Source organism: Branchiostoma floridae, chromosome 13 (assembly GCF_000003815.2).
Source record: "Branchiostoma floridae strain S238N-H82 chromosome 13, Bfl_VNyyK, whole genome shotgun sequence".
Taxonomy (NCBI): domain Eukaryota; kingdom Metazoa; phylum Chordata; class Leptocardii; order Amphioxiformes; family Branchiostomatidae; genus Branchiostoma; species Branchiostoma floridae.
Genome location: NC_049991.1, coordinates 7578282 through 7596053, shown reverse-complemented (window position 1 = coordinate 7596053; position 17772 = coordinate 7578282). Strand labels below are relative to the sequence as shown.

The 17772-nt window shown below is 43.0% G+C and overlaps 2 protein-coding genes across 2 annotated transcripts; one reads left to right on the top strand and one right to left on the bottom strand.

Moving 5' to 3' along the window:
* Positions 1-3311: 3311 nt before the first annotated feature.
* On the top strand, positions 3312-5195 carry LOC118428828. Its single transcript, XM_035839051.1, has 2 exons — positions 3312-3694; positions 4257-5195. Exons 1-2 carry the CDS (start codon positions 3376-3378, stop codon positions 5114-5116), a joined length of 1179 nt encoding a protein of 392 aa, XP_035694944.1. The 5' UTR covers positions 3312-3375; the 3' UTR covers positions 5117-5195.
* Positions 5196-5620: 425 nt separating this feature from the next.
* LOC118428822 (DBH-like monooxygenase protein 1 homolog) lies at positions 5621-16766 on the bottom strand. The gene is made up of 11 exons (XM_035839044.1): positions 16398-16766; positions 11613-11945; positions 11025-11108; positions 10643-10837; positions 10341-10443; positions 9670-9836; positions 9044-9229; positions 8707-8766; positions 7531-7664; positions 6778-6967; positions 5621-6368 (listed from the first exon to the last, which is right to left on the bottom strand). Exons 1-11 carry the CDS (start codon positions 16671-16673, stop codon positions 6129-6131), a joined length of 1968 nt encoding a protein of 655 aa, XP_035694937.1. The 5' UTR covers positions 16674-16766; the 3' UTR covers positions 5621-6128.
* Between the last annotated feature and the right edge of the window lie 1006 nt (positions 16767-17772).

The window sequence follows — 17772 nt, the reverse complement described above, 5'->3', positions numbered from 1 at the left end:
CGCTTTTCCACATTTTGGGGAGTAAGGCTTGCCTTTGGTTATCTAAATGACGGTGTTATTAAAACTATATTATGTAAAATGCATATGAGCTCCACAAGGTCCCAGGACGATGATACCAAAATTTTGTGTGGCCTTGAAATGTCTGATATAACGTCCTTGGTAGCTCCAAAGTGTATTGTGGATATGTCAAATAATTAGCTATAGACGCAAAAAGAAAGCTTTTTTAACAATTTAGATAACCGTCAAGTGAAATATTGTCCACAAGTTAGGGGCCTTACCTTTGATGTATTACAAGCCATACGCAGTTGGAACCATTAAACCCTGTAGCGGCACCGGTCAATTTCATGTAAGTCTGATAATCTTCGAATTATTTGGTCTGATAATAATAGTTTAAAGTTTCAAATACCAGCTATAACTATAAGCAGTCTTATATGGCATTTCTTGTCGTTGGTTTGCGCCCGGTTTTCGTGCTGAAACACATTGTGGCAATAGCATCACAATGTAAACAAGTCAGTATATGCTGAAGTCGTTAGATCTTGAAATGTTGCCAGTGTGCTACAAGCCACAATTATCAGCGCTGGAAAGATTGAATTATAAAATCACCTCAGTCTTCGATAGGTCCTGGTATGGATAAAACCTGGCGCCAAATTGTCCACATGATTTGTTTACATATAACGGGAGGTGCCCCAACACGGTACGCTTTTTCTTGCGCTCAAACTCATGGCGCTCCATCGCTAGTTGCTTGAGAGTGGTCAAATTTTGATGACTGAATTTTTTACACATAGATTTGAACAACATACTTGAATAAGAAATGCATTCATGTGGTTCATGAACCTTACGCGCTGCGTGTTACAAGCGGCAAATACTGTAAGACAATTTCGTGTATGTAACCTTCCAATTTTGTGCTACGCTGGACAGTGTGCCTAACTTGGTACGCTTTTTTTACATTTTGCTCTCTTCAGAAGTAAGTGGTTAATTTAAGTACACAGAAAAAAATAAATAGCATGATATTTTAGCTTTCTTTTGACACTAAAATCGTGACTGTATGTACTTCTTGTCTCACATGAGGAAGGCTGTACCTAGAACAATTCAGCTGATGTGTTTACGGGCAATGGGCTGAATGCACTGATTGTGAATGCCCGACTAAAAAAAACAGTGCGAAAAAACGACACCGCCAACATCAACAAAACTCTGTCTGATTATATGAAAATATCATCTACATCTCTCTATCAAGTCTTATTTTCATAGACAGCACGAATCATTTGTTACAGTCAAATAAATCTTTGGAGCGTTCTCTAGTCTGCCACCTTCACGGCCACACTCCCTTGGGAGTACAATGGCGGCAATGTTTATGTCGCTTCCTTTTGCTTGCTTTTCTACTCAACAAAGATTTAAAGACCCATATTCATAGTGTTTTATGGAGCTTTATTTATGTGTATCATGGCAGTTGTGTGACTGCTTGAAAGAGTTCGTATAGTTAGCGACACGAGCTGCCAATACGCAGAGGCCGGTGACCGAGATTCAGCACTGTCAACATTACTATTAGAATTCTGTTTTTTAAAAAACATGAAGTAAATATGTTAAAGTATACTTGGAATGCAAATCAAAGCTGTGTGCATGGACTTGGTTTATTTACCTTTGTAATCAGCATAGTCAGTGGTAACAAACACGGTGTACTTATGGATAATAAGATCAGCAAAAAATCCGTACCGTCTTAGGGACCGTACGATATTTATCGGGGGGGAGGGCTGGTGCATTGGCAGTCGGATCAAAAAAATTTTTGATGGCCCTCCCCCCCATCTCAAAAAAATTTAACGTGACCCTCCCCCTCCACCTAAAAAAAATCAACATGACCCTCCCCCCGACAGGCATCATTAAACAGGTAGAAAAACAAACGATAAAATAGTCTTAATATAGACGTCAGGGCACAAGGGCGCGCCAGGATTTTTTCACAACGTCGGGGCAGGGGTCCGGGGGCATGCTCCCCCGGGAAAATTTGGATTTTCAAACCCTCTAAAACAGAATTTCCTGCAACTTGAGAGGAAAATTATGCCCTTGAGATTGGATGCCGGTTGCCTTTTTTACTCCCGTTTTTCAGTAATCGACGTCCGCCCTCTCCCCAAAAATACGTTATAACTATAAGCTCGGGGAATCAGCAGTCCGTGATCTGGCCCGGATATTATTTGTCCAGTCATGTCTATATGAAAATTTTGGGGTTTTGATGCTTCCAAACAGGGCTCTAGCCAGTGAGTTCGTCAGCCCATGGAAAAATCCTGCCAATTTTTTTCCGGCATTGAATATTAAAAGAATGCCTACCTCGTGCGATCGATGTTGCGCCCTCCCGCATCAAATGCTAGTACTTTTTCCAGAGGATAGAATAAACGGCGCCATCACAACTTGTGTTTTTTTTCTATTTTGCCCGATGATTTTACTCAAATTTATCATTTATCGAATCGGTCGGGTTTTACAAGGCCGCGACGTCATTTTCAACGAGCGTGCGTTTGTTTCGTGCGACCTCAGCTAACCCCGTTTTCGGCGTGAAATCTTTGGCTCACCGCTGGATTTCTTTTTACATAGAGTAGAGTAGACCAAGAACGTTATACATTATACGAAGGAGGGCGATCTGCTGCATCTTTGGCAGTGATCAGTGCCGGTGTAGTCTTGAAGGAGTAGCCAGAAAAGACGTGTTGGGCGCTGCGATCGACAGTCCGTCTGGGGAGGGGGGCGTGCCGCGCCAATTGTGCTACGGACGCCAATGCCAGTGCACAGCCGACTCGATCGACACTTGACAACAATATTGCGGCCCCTTTTTCTGCCACAAATTTTGTCTTTTTGAAACGAAAGAAATGTTTTAAATAAAAAATAAAGTGTATAGTTTTGGATTCTTCACATATTTACCGTGCACCGCTTTTGTAACTTAAATATTTTGGGAAACTCAGCCGAGCCGAGTGCGTCTTTCCAGAAAAAAATAAGTCTGTAGACGGAATGACGTATGCCTGGCGGGAACTCTGGTCCACTTTGGGGGGCCTAGGGGGCAAAGCCCCCCCAGAAGCTCTTGCATTTTAGGCTAGTCAGAAGGCTTATTTTAACAGTTTTAGGGCCATGTCAAGATATCAAAACAAAAAGAGCATAAACAATTCTTTCAAAAAAATTAACATGGCCCTCCCCCTATCTAAAAAAAATTAACATGGCCCTCCCCCCACCTCAAAAAAAATTAACATGGGCCTCCCCCGCTAACAGCACCAGCCCTCCCCCCCTGATAAATATCGTACAGTCCCTTAGGACGGGAACCGTCTTAGGGCGGCCCCCGTTATATCATGAGTTCAGGGGTCAAATTCCACAACGGCGAAAGGAAAAAAAGCAAGCACAACCACGATGGTTAGAGCATGGTTTTCGAAACTCTACAGCCGATTATCCAACGGAAAGGGTCTCCTAGCATCGCTGGCGGCTGCGGTAGGTTTTACCGTGAGCCCCGTGTTGAGCAGGCGGGCCGCAGACGCCGGTGTGCCGGGGTTCCAGCTGGTGTTGGTGAACGAGCTCTGTAAACTCGCCCTGTTCGTTCCCTTGGCGTTGATCTTCAGAGTTCCACTGCGAGGAAACGACTGGAAGCAGACTGTTCTCATGGTGGTTAACGGCGCACTGAGAGCTCTGGGAGGGACGCTTTTGGTGTTGTCAGTTATTCTGATTCCACCGGGTGAGTACGAGTGATGATTGTCTTTATCGACTGAGAATGTCTTTCGGGCAATAGACTGGCCTTGACGCTTTATCAGGTAAACTTGGAGGCTGAAAATAGAAATCCTCATAATTTATTTATTGCATAAAGAATTCTATGCTCATTGAATCTTCTCCATTCGTGGTCACAGTTGTAGCAATCAGTAAATGATAACAAATCTGTCTGTTGTCCCGATATCAGTTTGTTCAAGGCAGTATCGTTGTTAGTGTCACTCCGTGATTTTTGGCGACGCCTCCGGGTGGGGGCATTTTATAATACTACGATCGTCCTGAAAATATTTCGAATGTTGCACGAATACATTGCCTAGGAAATTGGATAAGAGGTAGACTTCGGTTGTATGGCCTTTGTTGACCAAGAAAGGTTGTTGCTGAAAGATACGTGTGTTTTATTTATTCATTTATATTTTTGGCTCAAGTCTAAATAATGTATGGGGATTACGTTTCCTTGTTTTTTATATACGCATTTTATTATGTTAACTTATAATTTCATTGACAAAACAATAATTTTATCCGTTTTATTGCAGGGAACGCATTGGCTATCAGTCAGGGGGCCGCGGCACCCATTTTTGGCATGATCGTGGCCTGGCTGATCATGAGAGAGGCCCCGGGATGGCCAAACGTCATCGGTATCGTCTTCCAAATCGCTGGAGTCGCCATGATTGTTTTCGGCGGGAGACCAGCCCTCGATTCGTCGACAGAACATTCAGATTCATCCTGTGCAAACTCCCTGAATAACACGTTACCGGAAAACATAATATCTTGCAACACAAGTCAAATTGACAATGATACTACCACAACTGAGAGAGAAACATCTAGAAAGCTTATACACGACCCGTATGCAGCATATGTAGTTGGGAACATATTTGCTGTTTTATACCCACTAGTACTGGCATTCGTAGATGTTCTAAACAGGAAGCATTTGAAAAGTAATGCCAAACTCACATGTATTGTGTTTTCAGAGGGCTGGGGATTTATTCTCATTATTCCTGTCATGTTCCTCACATCAACGCCGAAATGGACTCTCGAATTAGAAGTTGTGTTCAGTCTTATAGGACAAGGTGTGATTTTGACATTGGCGGTGGGGTGTTTTTACCTTGGCCTCAATACAGAGAAAGCGGCGACAGTGTACATAATGTTGGGCCTTAGCACGGTCCTTGGGTACGTAGTACAGTACTTCGTCGTTCATATCACTCCGCAGACGTTAGAACTGTTTGGGGCGGCCACTATCACGTTGACTATTGTTGTTGTTTTTCTGTTCACGTGGAGAAAACGTGCGAGAAAGAGAGCCAACGAGTTCACGGCTACAAAGGAGGAAAATGAGAAAGTTCAAATTAACAACGAACCTGATGAGATTGAATATCGTTTGTATGAATCATCTGTGTAAGACAAACCGTTTTGATATTTTCATGCTTGACAAAACAAACAAAAAATGCACACAATTTGCTATCATAATAAAAGATTTGTGACGGAAGGATCTTTCTTGCAATCGTACTTGAATGTTTTTCTAGCACCTCTACTTTCTGTCACTCCTGCACGTCTGGCCTTTGCGACCCTCTTCCAACTCACCACCTACTGACACTGTATCATAATGACACATAAGTTACATCTTTAACTTAGACTAGAGTAGTCACTATACTGTTTACCATTATCTGTATGTCATTTTTGTCACTTGCAATTAGCCCTCGGGCAAGAATTTGCAATAAAACTTATTATTACTTATTAACACAGACAGACACACAAAGACAATGCCTCCATACATGGACTCCGAGGTAATGGCTATTCCTAGAGAGAGCCCAATGAACACACGGGACATAAGATATGCAAATATCACATTGCTTTTTTTATTAATCTTGTAAAATATGTTTACCTGAATATAATATAAAAAGAATGATTCTAAAAATAGTATCTCTCCATTTATAGATATTGACAAAAGTATCTCTATACAACATTATCGCAACGATGCAAAGTATATTCCATATAACTTTTACATTTAACTTACATCGTGTCACACACCAACACAATAATGTTCCAGTAAAGAATCAAACAATCATCAAAATACCTTTAACAAACAATTATATTGAACTTTAAAAAGCATTCTGTAGAAAAGAACTGATTTACATGCACGGCCACAAACAATGACTCTTCAAAATGGCCGCCAGCACAGGAAATGGGTCTATTGATGGTGCTGTGTATTCAACATTAGATAGATGAAACACCCACTGTATAAACTTTAAATTAAAGCTCATGAACTTAAAACCTCAAAATGTGATAATTCTTTTTCCATATTTACACCGTTACGTACCAAAATATAAACTTCCCATAGAAAATGATTTAAAAAACTTGTCACTGCCAAACAAAACCAGCATGGTTTGTTTGTAACACTTGTGTTACGGTTTCTACACGGTGATGAGGGCAAGCGCCACCATGCAGACGATGGCTGTCACTGCAGGCAGGCCGGAACGCGATGCTCCGGAACCATCCCCGACCACAGGCGCACGGGTCGTTGCCTGCCCAGGGCCCGTCCCTACCGCCGGTACGCGGGTGGTTGCCTGCCCGGACGGGGTCCTCCCGCTACAGATGTCATCGGGGACGGTCCGGTTTCCGCGCGGGAAGGGGGCTGAGTCGCTCAACTCGCCCTGTTGTCGATGGGGAAAATGAAGTGGACCGGTTACCAAAATGAACGTCAAGCGCTTATCGCAATTGCATGGTCATTATTTTTTTTCGCTTCTAGAGCTTAGTACTCCTTTAAACTTACAGTGTTCATGGTAGTCTGGTAGGTGCTTAAATGAGGTAATAAACTCAAAAAGGGATTGTTTGTTTTCCAGTACATAATCAGCCGTCTTTTTACAGAATTCCACTTGTGAATAATTAAAAAAAAACTTTGTACTCTGGTGTCATTGGTGTCATAAACACTTAATGCCTATGTCGCCCCCCGTCTTTGCTGAGGGTGGGTTCGGTGGGCTCTATAATGTATCTTACAAACACAAATGAACTTTCATGCTATTCTATGCTTCAATAACTGTTACCGTTACCCTAAAAACTCACAGTGTTGACGGCGGTCTGGTAGGTGGCCCTACAGCTGGTGTGGAAGGGCAGTGGGCTATCCAGAAGCGACTTGGAGAAGTCTCGTGCTTTCTCGTCCGTCCACGGCACTTCCTCCATCACCTCTTCGAACGACTTGTTGACCAGGCGCTCCGGTGCCTTGATGACAATCTCACCGCGTTGGCCGCCAGTACTAATAATGTCGGTATGGAAACAAATATCAAGAAAAACCTACCGACATCGTTTAAGACGTTTATCAATATCAGTCACGTTTGAGTAAGTTAGTAGAATAATTCTTCAACCAGTGACTTTAACAAATCGTAAAACACGTGTCAAACTGAAGTTTTTACCTTGCTGTTGTGGACAGAAGAATAACTACCGTCTTTTCAAGTACGTAATGTGACACACAGCATTAACGTTATACCCGAACTTAAATTGGGGACGGGAGTCGCAGATAAATACTCTACGTGTTCTGCGACCCCCAAAGTTTTTGGAGGTCGAGGTTGAGAAAAGGGGACCCATTCCTGACGCCACACGTACGAGTGACAGTCCAGACGACTGGGTCGGGGACCTGAATAAGCCTGAGTGATTTGGTCGAAAATGTCCTTTTTCTTGGAGTTGGAGCATAGTATAACCAAGGCTCACTGGTTTAACGTTTTCCATAATACCATTGACAAACTCAGACGAACATTCGTGTCACGTAGTACACTTATGTTCAGTATTATTAGTGTAAAGTGTTACTTGGGAGACACGTACTAGTCGAAGTCCTCCACTCCAGCGAAGCTAGCAGTGCTGAACAAGTTAGGCAGACTGTCACAGAAGGTCAGGTTGAACCTCGGGTAGTACAGGAAGAAGGTCTCGCACATTTCATCTGGTGTTCCTGGTCCACCCTGTCAGACGATTGACAAGATGTATTTTTAAATCATTATCAAGATTTCATACGCTACTTCCCTTCACAAAGTACTAGCAAGCTTTCAATCAGTCCTCTGATCCTTCTCAAGTTGAAATGACCTAAAGCCCATGCCACGTGACCTGGTCCGAAGCTTTTTAGAGGTCATAAGCATACGTCAGAGGAAAATGACCAACCATCAAAACCGGGATGGGGGCCGACAACGACTACCGGACACCTTTTAGTTCTTGCTGATGTCACACTAACATAAGCGCTTAACTTATTGAATAAGAAAATGCATCAAATTTTGTAAATGTCAATAACAAATGAATGTATCATGTCATGTACCGGCACAGACGATTTGTTACTTAACATTTCAGAAAACAGTAGTTTTTGAATGCCATTAGGCTTTAAACTTGTTACATATAGATCGTACACAAATAATTGTGAATACACCCTTACTATCACGGCGCTCCGCCGTGGAATAATGACACCAGCCTAAAGCCATGTATCCTCTCATCTGCAAATGACTGGCAAGTCAGAGTGGACCTAGAGGGTGAAGGGAGCTTCCCAGCAGAGATTGCGGTGACTTTGCTCCGTCCTGACATCACAATATGGTCGGAAAGTTCCAAAGAAGTGGTGATTGGAGAATTGACTGTCCCTTGGAAGGACAATGTAGATGCTGCCCATGAGAGGAAGCTGACCAAGTATGCAGAGTTGTGTGAAGTATGTAAAGACAGAGGGTGGAAAGCTTCATGCTACCCATTTGAGGTCAGCTGCCGGGTTTTGCTGCAACATCCTTTCAAAAATGGTTGAGAGTGCTAGGGTGCAAAAGGAAGGAAATCAAGTCTATCACAAGAGCTGCAGTGGAAGCGGCTGAAACGGGTTCTGCATGGATCTGGAACAAATACATCCAGGTCAAAAAAGGCTGAGACATAGCAAAGGACCAGGCGTTATGACACCATATACACCTCGGGGCGGGTCATTAACCCCTAATTAAAACTGGACAGATTTAATTTATTACTAAACAGCCGAGTACTTACAAATGTAATCTCGTCCTTTTGCGTGGAGCGGTAAGTACATTCTGTAAGCAGGGTATCACCCTGAAAAAGTACAAAGAAAATGTTAGAAAGCTGAAAGTCTATATACTATATACTGCACTTAAGCTACGTACTAGGTATTAGCTTAAGATATTTGTCCACATGTAGGGGCGATGCTTTGGATTCTTCACACACACATACACATACACACACACACACACACACACACACGCACACACACACACACACACACACACACACACACACACACACACACACACACACACACACACGATGGTAGTTGTGTAAGGACTGTAAAAAACGCAGAGATATAACCTACCGGATAGACGGTGATTTCCTGTTTCAGCATCCTGAAGAACTGCAGGTTGAAGTCGTAGTTGTCGTCCCGTGCGATCTCAGTCTCCGTGCCGTTATGGATCAGCCTGGCGCTCATCTTCACCCCCAGTAGATGGGAGTGAAGTTCAAGGCCAATGATGTGGATGGGCTCTCCCAGCTCTTCCAGGAACTGTTCATGATGTACAGGTAAACGTAAGCATGATATCAGAGATGGCAGGCTTCGCCTCCTCTTCCGTACTGCTTTGCCAGGTTCATGGACAAAAACACCAAGGCTATATTTGTTGTGCGTGCCGGGTCATGCTTTCGATGTTTGTGTTTTTTTGTGTTTGTGTTGATGTGTATAGGCGGTTGTTTCAGTGCACTTTCAGAAGAGTGACAGGAAGAGAAAGGGAAGAAGGCCACAGAGGACAATTGTGCAGGAAGAGCAGATCAGAGGTGGCAGAACTAGTCGTAAGTCAGACTTGACAGCCCAGGTCATGAGGTCAATGAAAGAGGCTACTAATTTACGGGGAGATATTTTTTCTTGTCTGTATTTTGGAGTCTGTGTTCCCGTAGATATATTCTTCCATGTGCTAGTCTTACATGTGGTGATAAGAAAAAAGTACTCACCGCGTTCAAACAATTTGTGTTGCAGAATCCGGCGGACACGAACCCCTCGGCGCGAGGCGGGACCACGTGGAGTTTGGTCACCATCACGCCGACCTCCAGGATGCCGAGGTCGTTGTCCCTCAGCTCAGGCGTGAGCGTCAGTCTCAGTCCCGAACTGTCACGTATTCCTGGAAGAGACGGAAATGAAATGTCAATAGGGGTGACGTCAGTTTGACGTCACAGTGGCCATGCTGGATTGATCCTAGAAGGGACAGACTTATCTAAATCTAGTGCGCATCGCACGTATCGAGAATAATAGGAGTGACCCAGTCTGCTTGGTCACGACCCTAGCAGTAATTGCACTACCACCAGCCTGACTAAATCGCGCTCCTAGCGGCGGCCAGCCCGACAGTTACAGCCTCTCGGGGAGGGGGTCATTAACCATCCAACATGGCGGAAAATAACTACGTCATAGTCATGTGAGTGCTAACACCCCACGTGTACCTTATCTGCATTAATCGCAAGGTTTAACACAAAGTATGGGTGATTATGCCATTATCAAGTGTTATAGCCTTATCTATGCAATTAAACCTAGTACTAATAAAGATGAAATAAAATGGAGAAATGTCACATTGAAAATGTTGATGAGAACCTAGAACAAAAAAAGAGAGGAATCTTTGTTAGGTTCTGACCTGATGCCAGGTGAGGGTTGTCGTAGTGCATCTCTACCAGTACATAGCGGCTGTCGTCTGCGCCACCGATTGGGAACCCAACGTGTTCAGGAAACGCAATACCCTGGAGATAGAATCGAAGAATTAAGACAGTTTGCACCAGTGAAATTGAAAGTTAGGAAAATGGTGAGAACAAGTAGATATACGATCTCTTGTCAAAATCAACCCACATACCACTGTACAATAAGATAGTAAAAAAAAACACGAACAATCAGACATAGCTCCTTTAAGGAAGTAATAGATAGGTACTATCCTGTCCCTACCTCAGCCCCAATCGCCCATGCCGCCACAAGGCTTCCGCCATAACATGCGTACCAGTCCCAAGGCATGTTGGGAGAGTAGCACCGATGTCCCGGATGTTCCTCTGGCAGAAAAGTGACGCTTTGGTCTGCCGGACAGCTGTAGATCAGCAGATGATGAACCACGCCTTCGTTACCAGGGGTGATGATGGGTTCGTACTGTAAAGGGAAGCGGCGGCAAGCATTAGACACAATTAGGCTCACCCCTGAGGCGTCACCAAAATAGCAAGAATTATCGCCAGTTAAAATCAATTCTTAAAAATTGTTAAAATCAATTAATCGTTAAAAATCGATTTTATAGAATTATCAATAGTTACTAAAGTTGTTTTTGCAGTAAAATTGATACCTTTATCATGTGGTGTTTGCTGGGGAGTTCTGGCAGCTGGAACACACGGCACCAGTATACTGTGTCCTGTTCAGGAACGGAGACCTGGATACAAATATAGACCCATAAATCCTCTACAAGTGAAAAGAAGAGAAAGGTGATAGATAATGCAATGTTCTTATAATGTCCATGAGCGTTACAGATTGAATTGCGTACGCTGCAGCTGAAAAGAATAGCAATGGCAAAGGTTACGTTTTAGATTCTGCTTAACCGCTTAGGGATGTGCACGGGTACCCAGTATCGGGAACATGCATTCACCTCTACTCCAGTACTAACTGAAACTGGACACAGCCGAAAACTCGCACGGTTACGCATGCTTCTTTCGAGTCCATTATAACAAAAAAATTAATATTTCACATTGGTACCTAGAAATTTTTGTGCAAGTATCTTTACACATAGCCACTTATTTTATCTTAAAATTTACCACTCTGAAGTAGAAAAAAGAAATCGAAACGGGATGAAAATAATACAAGGCGCCAAAAACGTCACAAAATGTCTCCGTCCCTTGGGCGTCGCCAAAAAGTAAAAAAAAGTCAACGCATGTCTTACGTTATTCATCAAGAGGTCAACTGTTGTGATGTTTGTTTCCTGAAAGTTTGGCGGTGCGATGATGTTACTGAGAAGGACAGTGCTTCTGGCTCCCCTGTTGGCCCCGTGGTAGGCCGGGCCGCTCACACCAGACTCGTCCTCGGGGTCGTCGTCATGCCATGCCCACAGAACTCGCATGGTGTCCTCGTTGATGACGCGATCTTTGTCGTCACACGTCGTCAGCTTCCTGCTGAACCTCAGGATGGTGTGAGTCCCGTTCTCGTTCCCAGACGCCAGCTCCCAGTCCTGACTCTCGTCCACAGGGGGCTGTGTCTTTGCTTCCGCAAACCGATCCTGGAGTAAGATGACAAAACAGAAAGAAGAAGAGTTGAAACAGGCGTTTATGTTCTCATTAAATTATACTCCGGGTGTTCTTTGACATTAGTATACGTTTTCCGACATTTATTTTCGCAATCCACGGCATACATTTGCTTATTTTGAAGCTGCTTTGTACGGTTTACAGTACGGTGGAAAACTTCATTTTTGCATTTTTCGGGAAACGGCCGAAAATTGATGCGCGCGCCGTGTGATGTCATCCATATAATCAAATCAACATGGCCTTAGTCAGCCCAACTGAGCTCAAAAGTTAGATTTGTGAAAGTTTGTTTGTAACTGAAGAAATTAGCAGGCAATGTTTCACAATCCTGGGTTCTGAGTGGCGCGGTTGTACATGAACAGCGAAAAAGTGCCTTCAGTGTGGGGAGTGACAAAGTGTAGTTTGTAATTGCTACAAACAAAGAACGTATGGTTTATTGGTCATTGGCAATATTTCTAATGATATAGGGAAAATGTGTAGCCTGGGTATCAGCCCAGTTAGTTTACTGGGGCTCCCATACTCACCCCTGGTAATGGGAGCCCTGGTAAACTACTAGTAACCAGGCTGTTACTCAGGCTAGAAAATGTGCTCAACAAACAATGAATAATATAAGGAGGTTTCCGGTTGCTTCATCATGCTCGTGTTAAAACGTATTTTTCTACTACTTGCAATATAGTGATAAAACTTATGAATGAGACGTTATTTGGTGGGACTGTGTCATATACAGTCATACTTTCAATGGTGGCGAAAAGTTTTACTGACAAGAGCATTCTGTCAATAGCATCGGCTTTTGCATTGTCATTGAGAACGTATTTAGAATACGTCAGTTGTATAAACTTGTAAAGAGTAACGTCATCTGGCGAATGTTTGATATCTCTGCCGCTTCAACTTACTACATGTATCTTCTCTTCTGTTGTTCTGCTTTGACTTAGAAAAGGTCTTGTACTTGTAACATTATATTCGCTCGCTAGAACGTTGACCTGGTAGTCCACCCTCCCCAAACGACCTATAGGGCGAGATGTTTAGTCCATTGTGCAATTGTTCTCATTTGAAATTGGCCTCCGGGCACTGGACACCCTCGGTGTATCAAAAGAAACAACAGGTCGTTATTTGTCGGAGGCACAAGAAGGGTGTTTTCTTTATCTCAGCTGAAGAAATATAATGACAAGAACGATCAAAGAAGTACACTATTAGAAGGTATATGACTCCAAGGACTGAGAATGATGTATGAACGTGATGAGAGTACTATTATAGTACGTTTTGCGGTAGTACATAACAAGTTTTGCGAGAAGCCGGTACATGCTGGCCTTTTGCGGCAGTATGAGTCGGCGAGGTCCGGTCAGGCTCTGGTTCCGGACTTGTGCGAACCTCCTTGGAGGTCATTTTTTTGGAGAACAGGCGAAAAGCAATGAGAACGTCAGGAATGTAATCCAGTAATCCATAAAATAAAGTCAGTTTGGCCCTATGTCCTGTCAATACACCATTGGTCAAACAAACGCACTCTACCGAAAACAACATATCATCCTCCATTCTTAGGTAATGAAGCATATATCCACTGCATGTACGAAGCGTTCGCTGTGTGTTTACACTAAGCAAGAAAGCTGCATATGCTTTCACTAAGCGGGTACCACGGTTTGCTGCACTCTTGTCGAGTCAAGGACACAGCAGACAATCTGCCGGCTGCCGATTCGGTTCAATGAACACGTCCGCTAGGCCAAAAGTCTCATTCTTCTTCTCCTTCTAACGCCTGCTTTTTGGAAAATCCTACTCTCCCATTATGACTTCCTACCTTCACCAAAGTGTTTTAGGTGAAAGGAAATCACACTGCGCTTCACGCTTTAACAAAAGATCGATCCCATCGTCCGCCAACCTCTATCAAAATGTAGAATTGCATCACAAAACAGAAGAAAAATGCGAAATATTTGACAGAAATGTCCAGTTACTCTCTCATGGGTTTAACTACACTATCATTGGTCGAACTGCTAAATGAATTGTGATGGACAGTCAGGAACGACGATCTATTTTTATGAGATATATTCATATTTATTGTAGCAATATTGAACGAATAGTAATGAAATTTTTAACAAATGTCTATGTTTCATACCCCAATTCAGCCTTTCATGGCTGCAATGGTATGTATATGCGTGCATGTTCTGTCGCTAATAAACCAGTCATTCATTCATTCATTCATGAGATCATTTTCTCCTTCCTGTACTTAAAGTCACAATGCCAAACACCTGCATGAGATACAAGATGGGTTTGACTCCCTGCTCTACTCCTTGTGCTTGTATATGGAGAACAAAACCAAAGAATAGGCTAAATTCACCGCAATACGAGAGAACATATGTTCTCGTAGTAGGATAGTTGGAGATGCAAAACGATTTGATATTTACAATTGATCATTATGCATTGTAAAAGTTTCAATGGCATTTTGTTATTCAATTATGAATTTTATGCGCGCATGTACCTAATTGAAAATCTTTATTTCATGTCTCAGTGCAAGATAATTCTTCAAAATGCTTAATTTTGGTTTACTTTTAATTTCATTTTCAATAGTTTTAGGATCTTTTAGATCCTAATGTTTTTGTCAAAATAAACGTCAATTCTAGTGACATGTAAAGATTGTTGTTGTTCAACCTGTATTGGTTAGTGGCACATGGCTCTAGATCAACACTTTTCCAAGCTGTTTCTATAGCAGGGCATACTAGTATATCTGTAACCATGGAGGGCTTGCTACACTCCTTTAACGTACTTGATGAGGGACCTCCTCGAACACGCGACCCCCGAAATACGAGTGCAACTCCAACCGAGACGCCCTTCCCCAGACTTACCAGGAACTCAACTCTGAGGCTGCTACCAGTTGAGCTACAGTGACATCCTAACAACCCAAATATACGGCAGTCTTCAAGATCTCGATGGTTAATATCCCTCTATTCTCCCCAAAATTCTACACCATTTGATACTCTGAAATTACCTATTACGTAATATTCTGGAAACGTATTTTCCCCTTGTAGGCTTTCATAAGTCTCGTAAAACTATGATTCTATACAATGTACTCGTTGTTTGCTTTTACGTCTTGAATGTCTGGGCCAGTCTGAGGAAAATCTCTGAAAATTGTTCTTTTACTGTCTTGATTCTTTCTTTCCCCCCTTACACATAAAGCAACTCTATGGTGACTAAATGAATGTAAAGAACTGAATATGTTATATCGGTCTATGAGTGTGTAAACGGACCGATGTGCCTGTTAAGGTGCACTCTCACTGCACTTGCGTCAAGCTTGCGTCACTGCGGGGTTCGAACGATAGTTGACGAATTTCAGAGATAGAGAACGAATTTTCTTACGTTTTGTGTATTTTGTTGTCTTCTAAGTCATATTTTACGTATTACGCAATATCTAAATCATAAAAAATCTGAGAAAATAACAAAACAGTAACGCAGTGGACGAACCCCGCAGTGACGCAAGCTTGACGCAAGTGCGGTGGGAGTGCACCTTTAGGGCCTGGCATTGAGATCTACCGTGACATTTTTGACGGTGCAGGTACCATTGTACTCAGCTAGTCAGCCATCTTAACTACAAAGCTCCTGCGGTCAAGTTACCACGTCTGTCCCACGGTAAATACACCTATAGAATGTGTGCTAAAAAGGTGACAATGGCGCAGTCACCTTTTCAGTCACGCACGCATAATACTTTCGTGACAAGCTACTTCTGTTACGGCGTAGGTCGATCGTCTTAAGGTAGGGTCACACCTGCGTATATATTTAAGTCCGTATGAGGCGCGCATGGGAGTATTTGCCTCCACCAGGCACCACAGGTCGCTGGAAAAATAATAGAAATTGGACAAACGTAAACAGGTAACATGTCAGACGAGTTAGCTGGGTCGCTAACCATACTTCATAACTCATCTGGCATGTTATGTATCTATATTTGTCCAATTTGTACTATTTTCCGCGCGACCTGTGGAGCCTGGTAGAGACTAAGAGCTTGATACGCACCTCAAACGGACTTGAATATATACGCATGTGTGACCCAATAGTGTGACCCCACCTTTACGATTTTGATATCGTCGGATTTCCAGCCAGCTTCTGACAGAATTAACCACCGACAATCAGTAGTCTGTTTCCGTAGCAAGACAGATGGAATTTGCAAGTCACATTCACGACTAGCCCCTAGAAAGCTATCAGTTTTCAATCGTAAGACAACCGTACGACCAATGTAACCAGGTCATTGTATGTCATTGATATAAGTATGTATACAAGATGCTCTACGAAATATGTCGTCTATATTTTTTGTCGGTTCCAACGTAAGATCATTCCTTCAGTCCGCTAAAGTATAAATCGAGGTACACATCTTCGTTCACGTTAAGTCACACAGAAATCAACACAAAGAAAGTCTACAATTTCTATCTTTGACGGGAATATTTTTGACTCACCGTTAGATGCGCAGTCCCGTCTTTGACCCATCCGATAGCGATGTCTGATCCCGGCATACCTCCGTTCGGGGACAGACCCAAGCCGACCCATCCTGTCGTCTGCACCTGGGCCTCAAACTCGATCTTCTCGTCGTCAAACTTCCACAACAGTTGAAACTTCCCTTCTTCGTCCAGAGCCTCGTGGTGGGTGAAGCCATTCTCAGCAACGACATGTTGCCCAGAAAAGACAAAAGCAGCTAAAACTAGAACAAACGAACCACAGACTGTTGTCTCCATTCTACAGTAGAAGAAGTTGTGTTCACGGCAGTGTATATCAAGCACCTCCTTCTCTTTCTATGCAGGTGTGTCGTAAATCCAGTGCACGTAAGTCATCACCTTTTGTTTGGGACAAACCATTGGTGACCTCAAAGAGGGGTGTACGAAAATTCCATTTAACGTGTGAAAACCTGTGTGGACACTATTTTTGCAATATTCAAGTCTTCCTCAAGTAAACTTTCTGTTTCTGTAGCCATATTCCACCTTTAGCCAGTCAAAACTCAGAATTTTTCCCCGCCTTTACCCAATCAAGACTCAAAATTAGAAATGACGTCATTCATAGTGTTCAAAACCGTCTGATAGATACAATGACCCCCACCCCCTCATTCTGATTGTGGTTTGCGTACGCGTAGTGAATATACGCTTTTTAGTCATCTTGCCATGCTTGCCATCAGTTCATTTACAACTGAACGATGCATTCTAATGATCTATACTTCACTGAAAGTACTCAAGGTTTAGAATGTACAACAATTGAACAGTGGAGTGTGTTTTTACCCCGGCCTTCACACTCCGACAATTACCGTGAACTACACCCACCTACGTTGATGTGACGTTACATATCTTAGTGATTTGCATACTATTATCGAGCTGATGGATGCAGTTTTACGTCACAGTTGGAACATTCTTTTATCTATTCTTCTTTTCCCATTTTTAGACATGTATCTTGTATATACAACGTTTTCAGGCATGACGGTGATGAGGGCAAGCGCCACCATGCAGACGATGGCTGCATGACCAACGCATATCATGGGCGATAGGCCATCGAGTTTTTGTTGAAATCGCTGTTGCTATCTTTGTACGCATATACCCACACACACTGTATACAGTAGTAATACCGTACTGTGTACTCAGTCCATTGTACCAAATAACAAACAAGCATGCTGAACTTGAAACACGCACAGTGTACTCCGTGCTCCGTCTGCTGCGTCGTTCTAGATCACGGGGATAGTTCACGCAAGGCCGACGGGAGTAGAACAGTTTCGCAGTTGGCTCGAACTCGTTCGCGAAGCCCTGTTCGAACCGATGAACCGCTAAGGGGGCAAACTTCACTAACTACATT

Coding starts and splice junctions, on each gene's coding strand:
- LOC118428828 (XM_035839051.1), top strand. CDS start 3,376: ATGGTTAGAGCATGGTTTTCGAAACTCTACAGCCGATTATCCAACGGA. Junction 3,695..4,256: donor AGTTATTCTGATTCCACCGG/GTGAGTACGAGT, acceptor GTTTTATTGCAG/GGAACGCATTGGCTATCAGT.
- LOC118428822 (XM_035839044.1), bottom strand. CDS start 16,673: ATGGAGACAACAGTCTGTGGTTCGTTTGTTCTAGTTTTAGCTGCTTTT. Junction 11,109..11,612: donor TTGACCTCTTGATGAATAAC/GTAAGACATGCG, acceptor ATTTGTATCCAG/GTCTCCGTTCCTGAACAGGA. Junction 9,230..9,669: donor ACACAAATTGTTTGAACGCG/GTGAGTACTTTT, acceptor CATCATGAACAG/TTCCTGGAAGAGCTGGGAGA.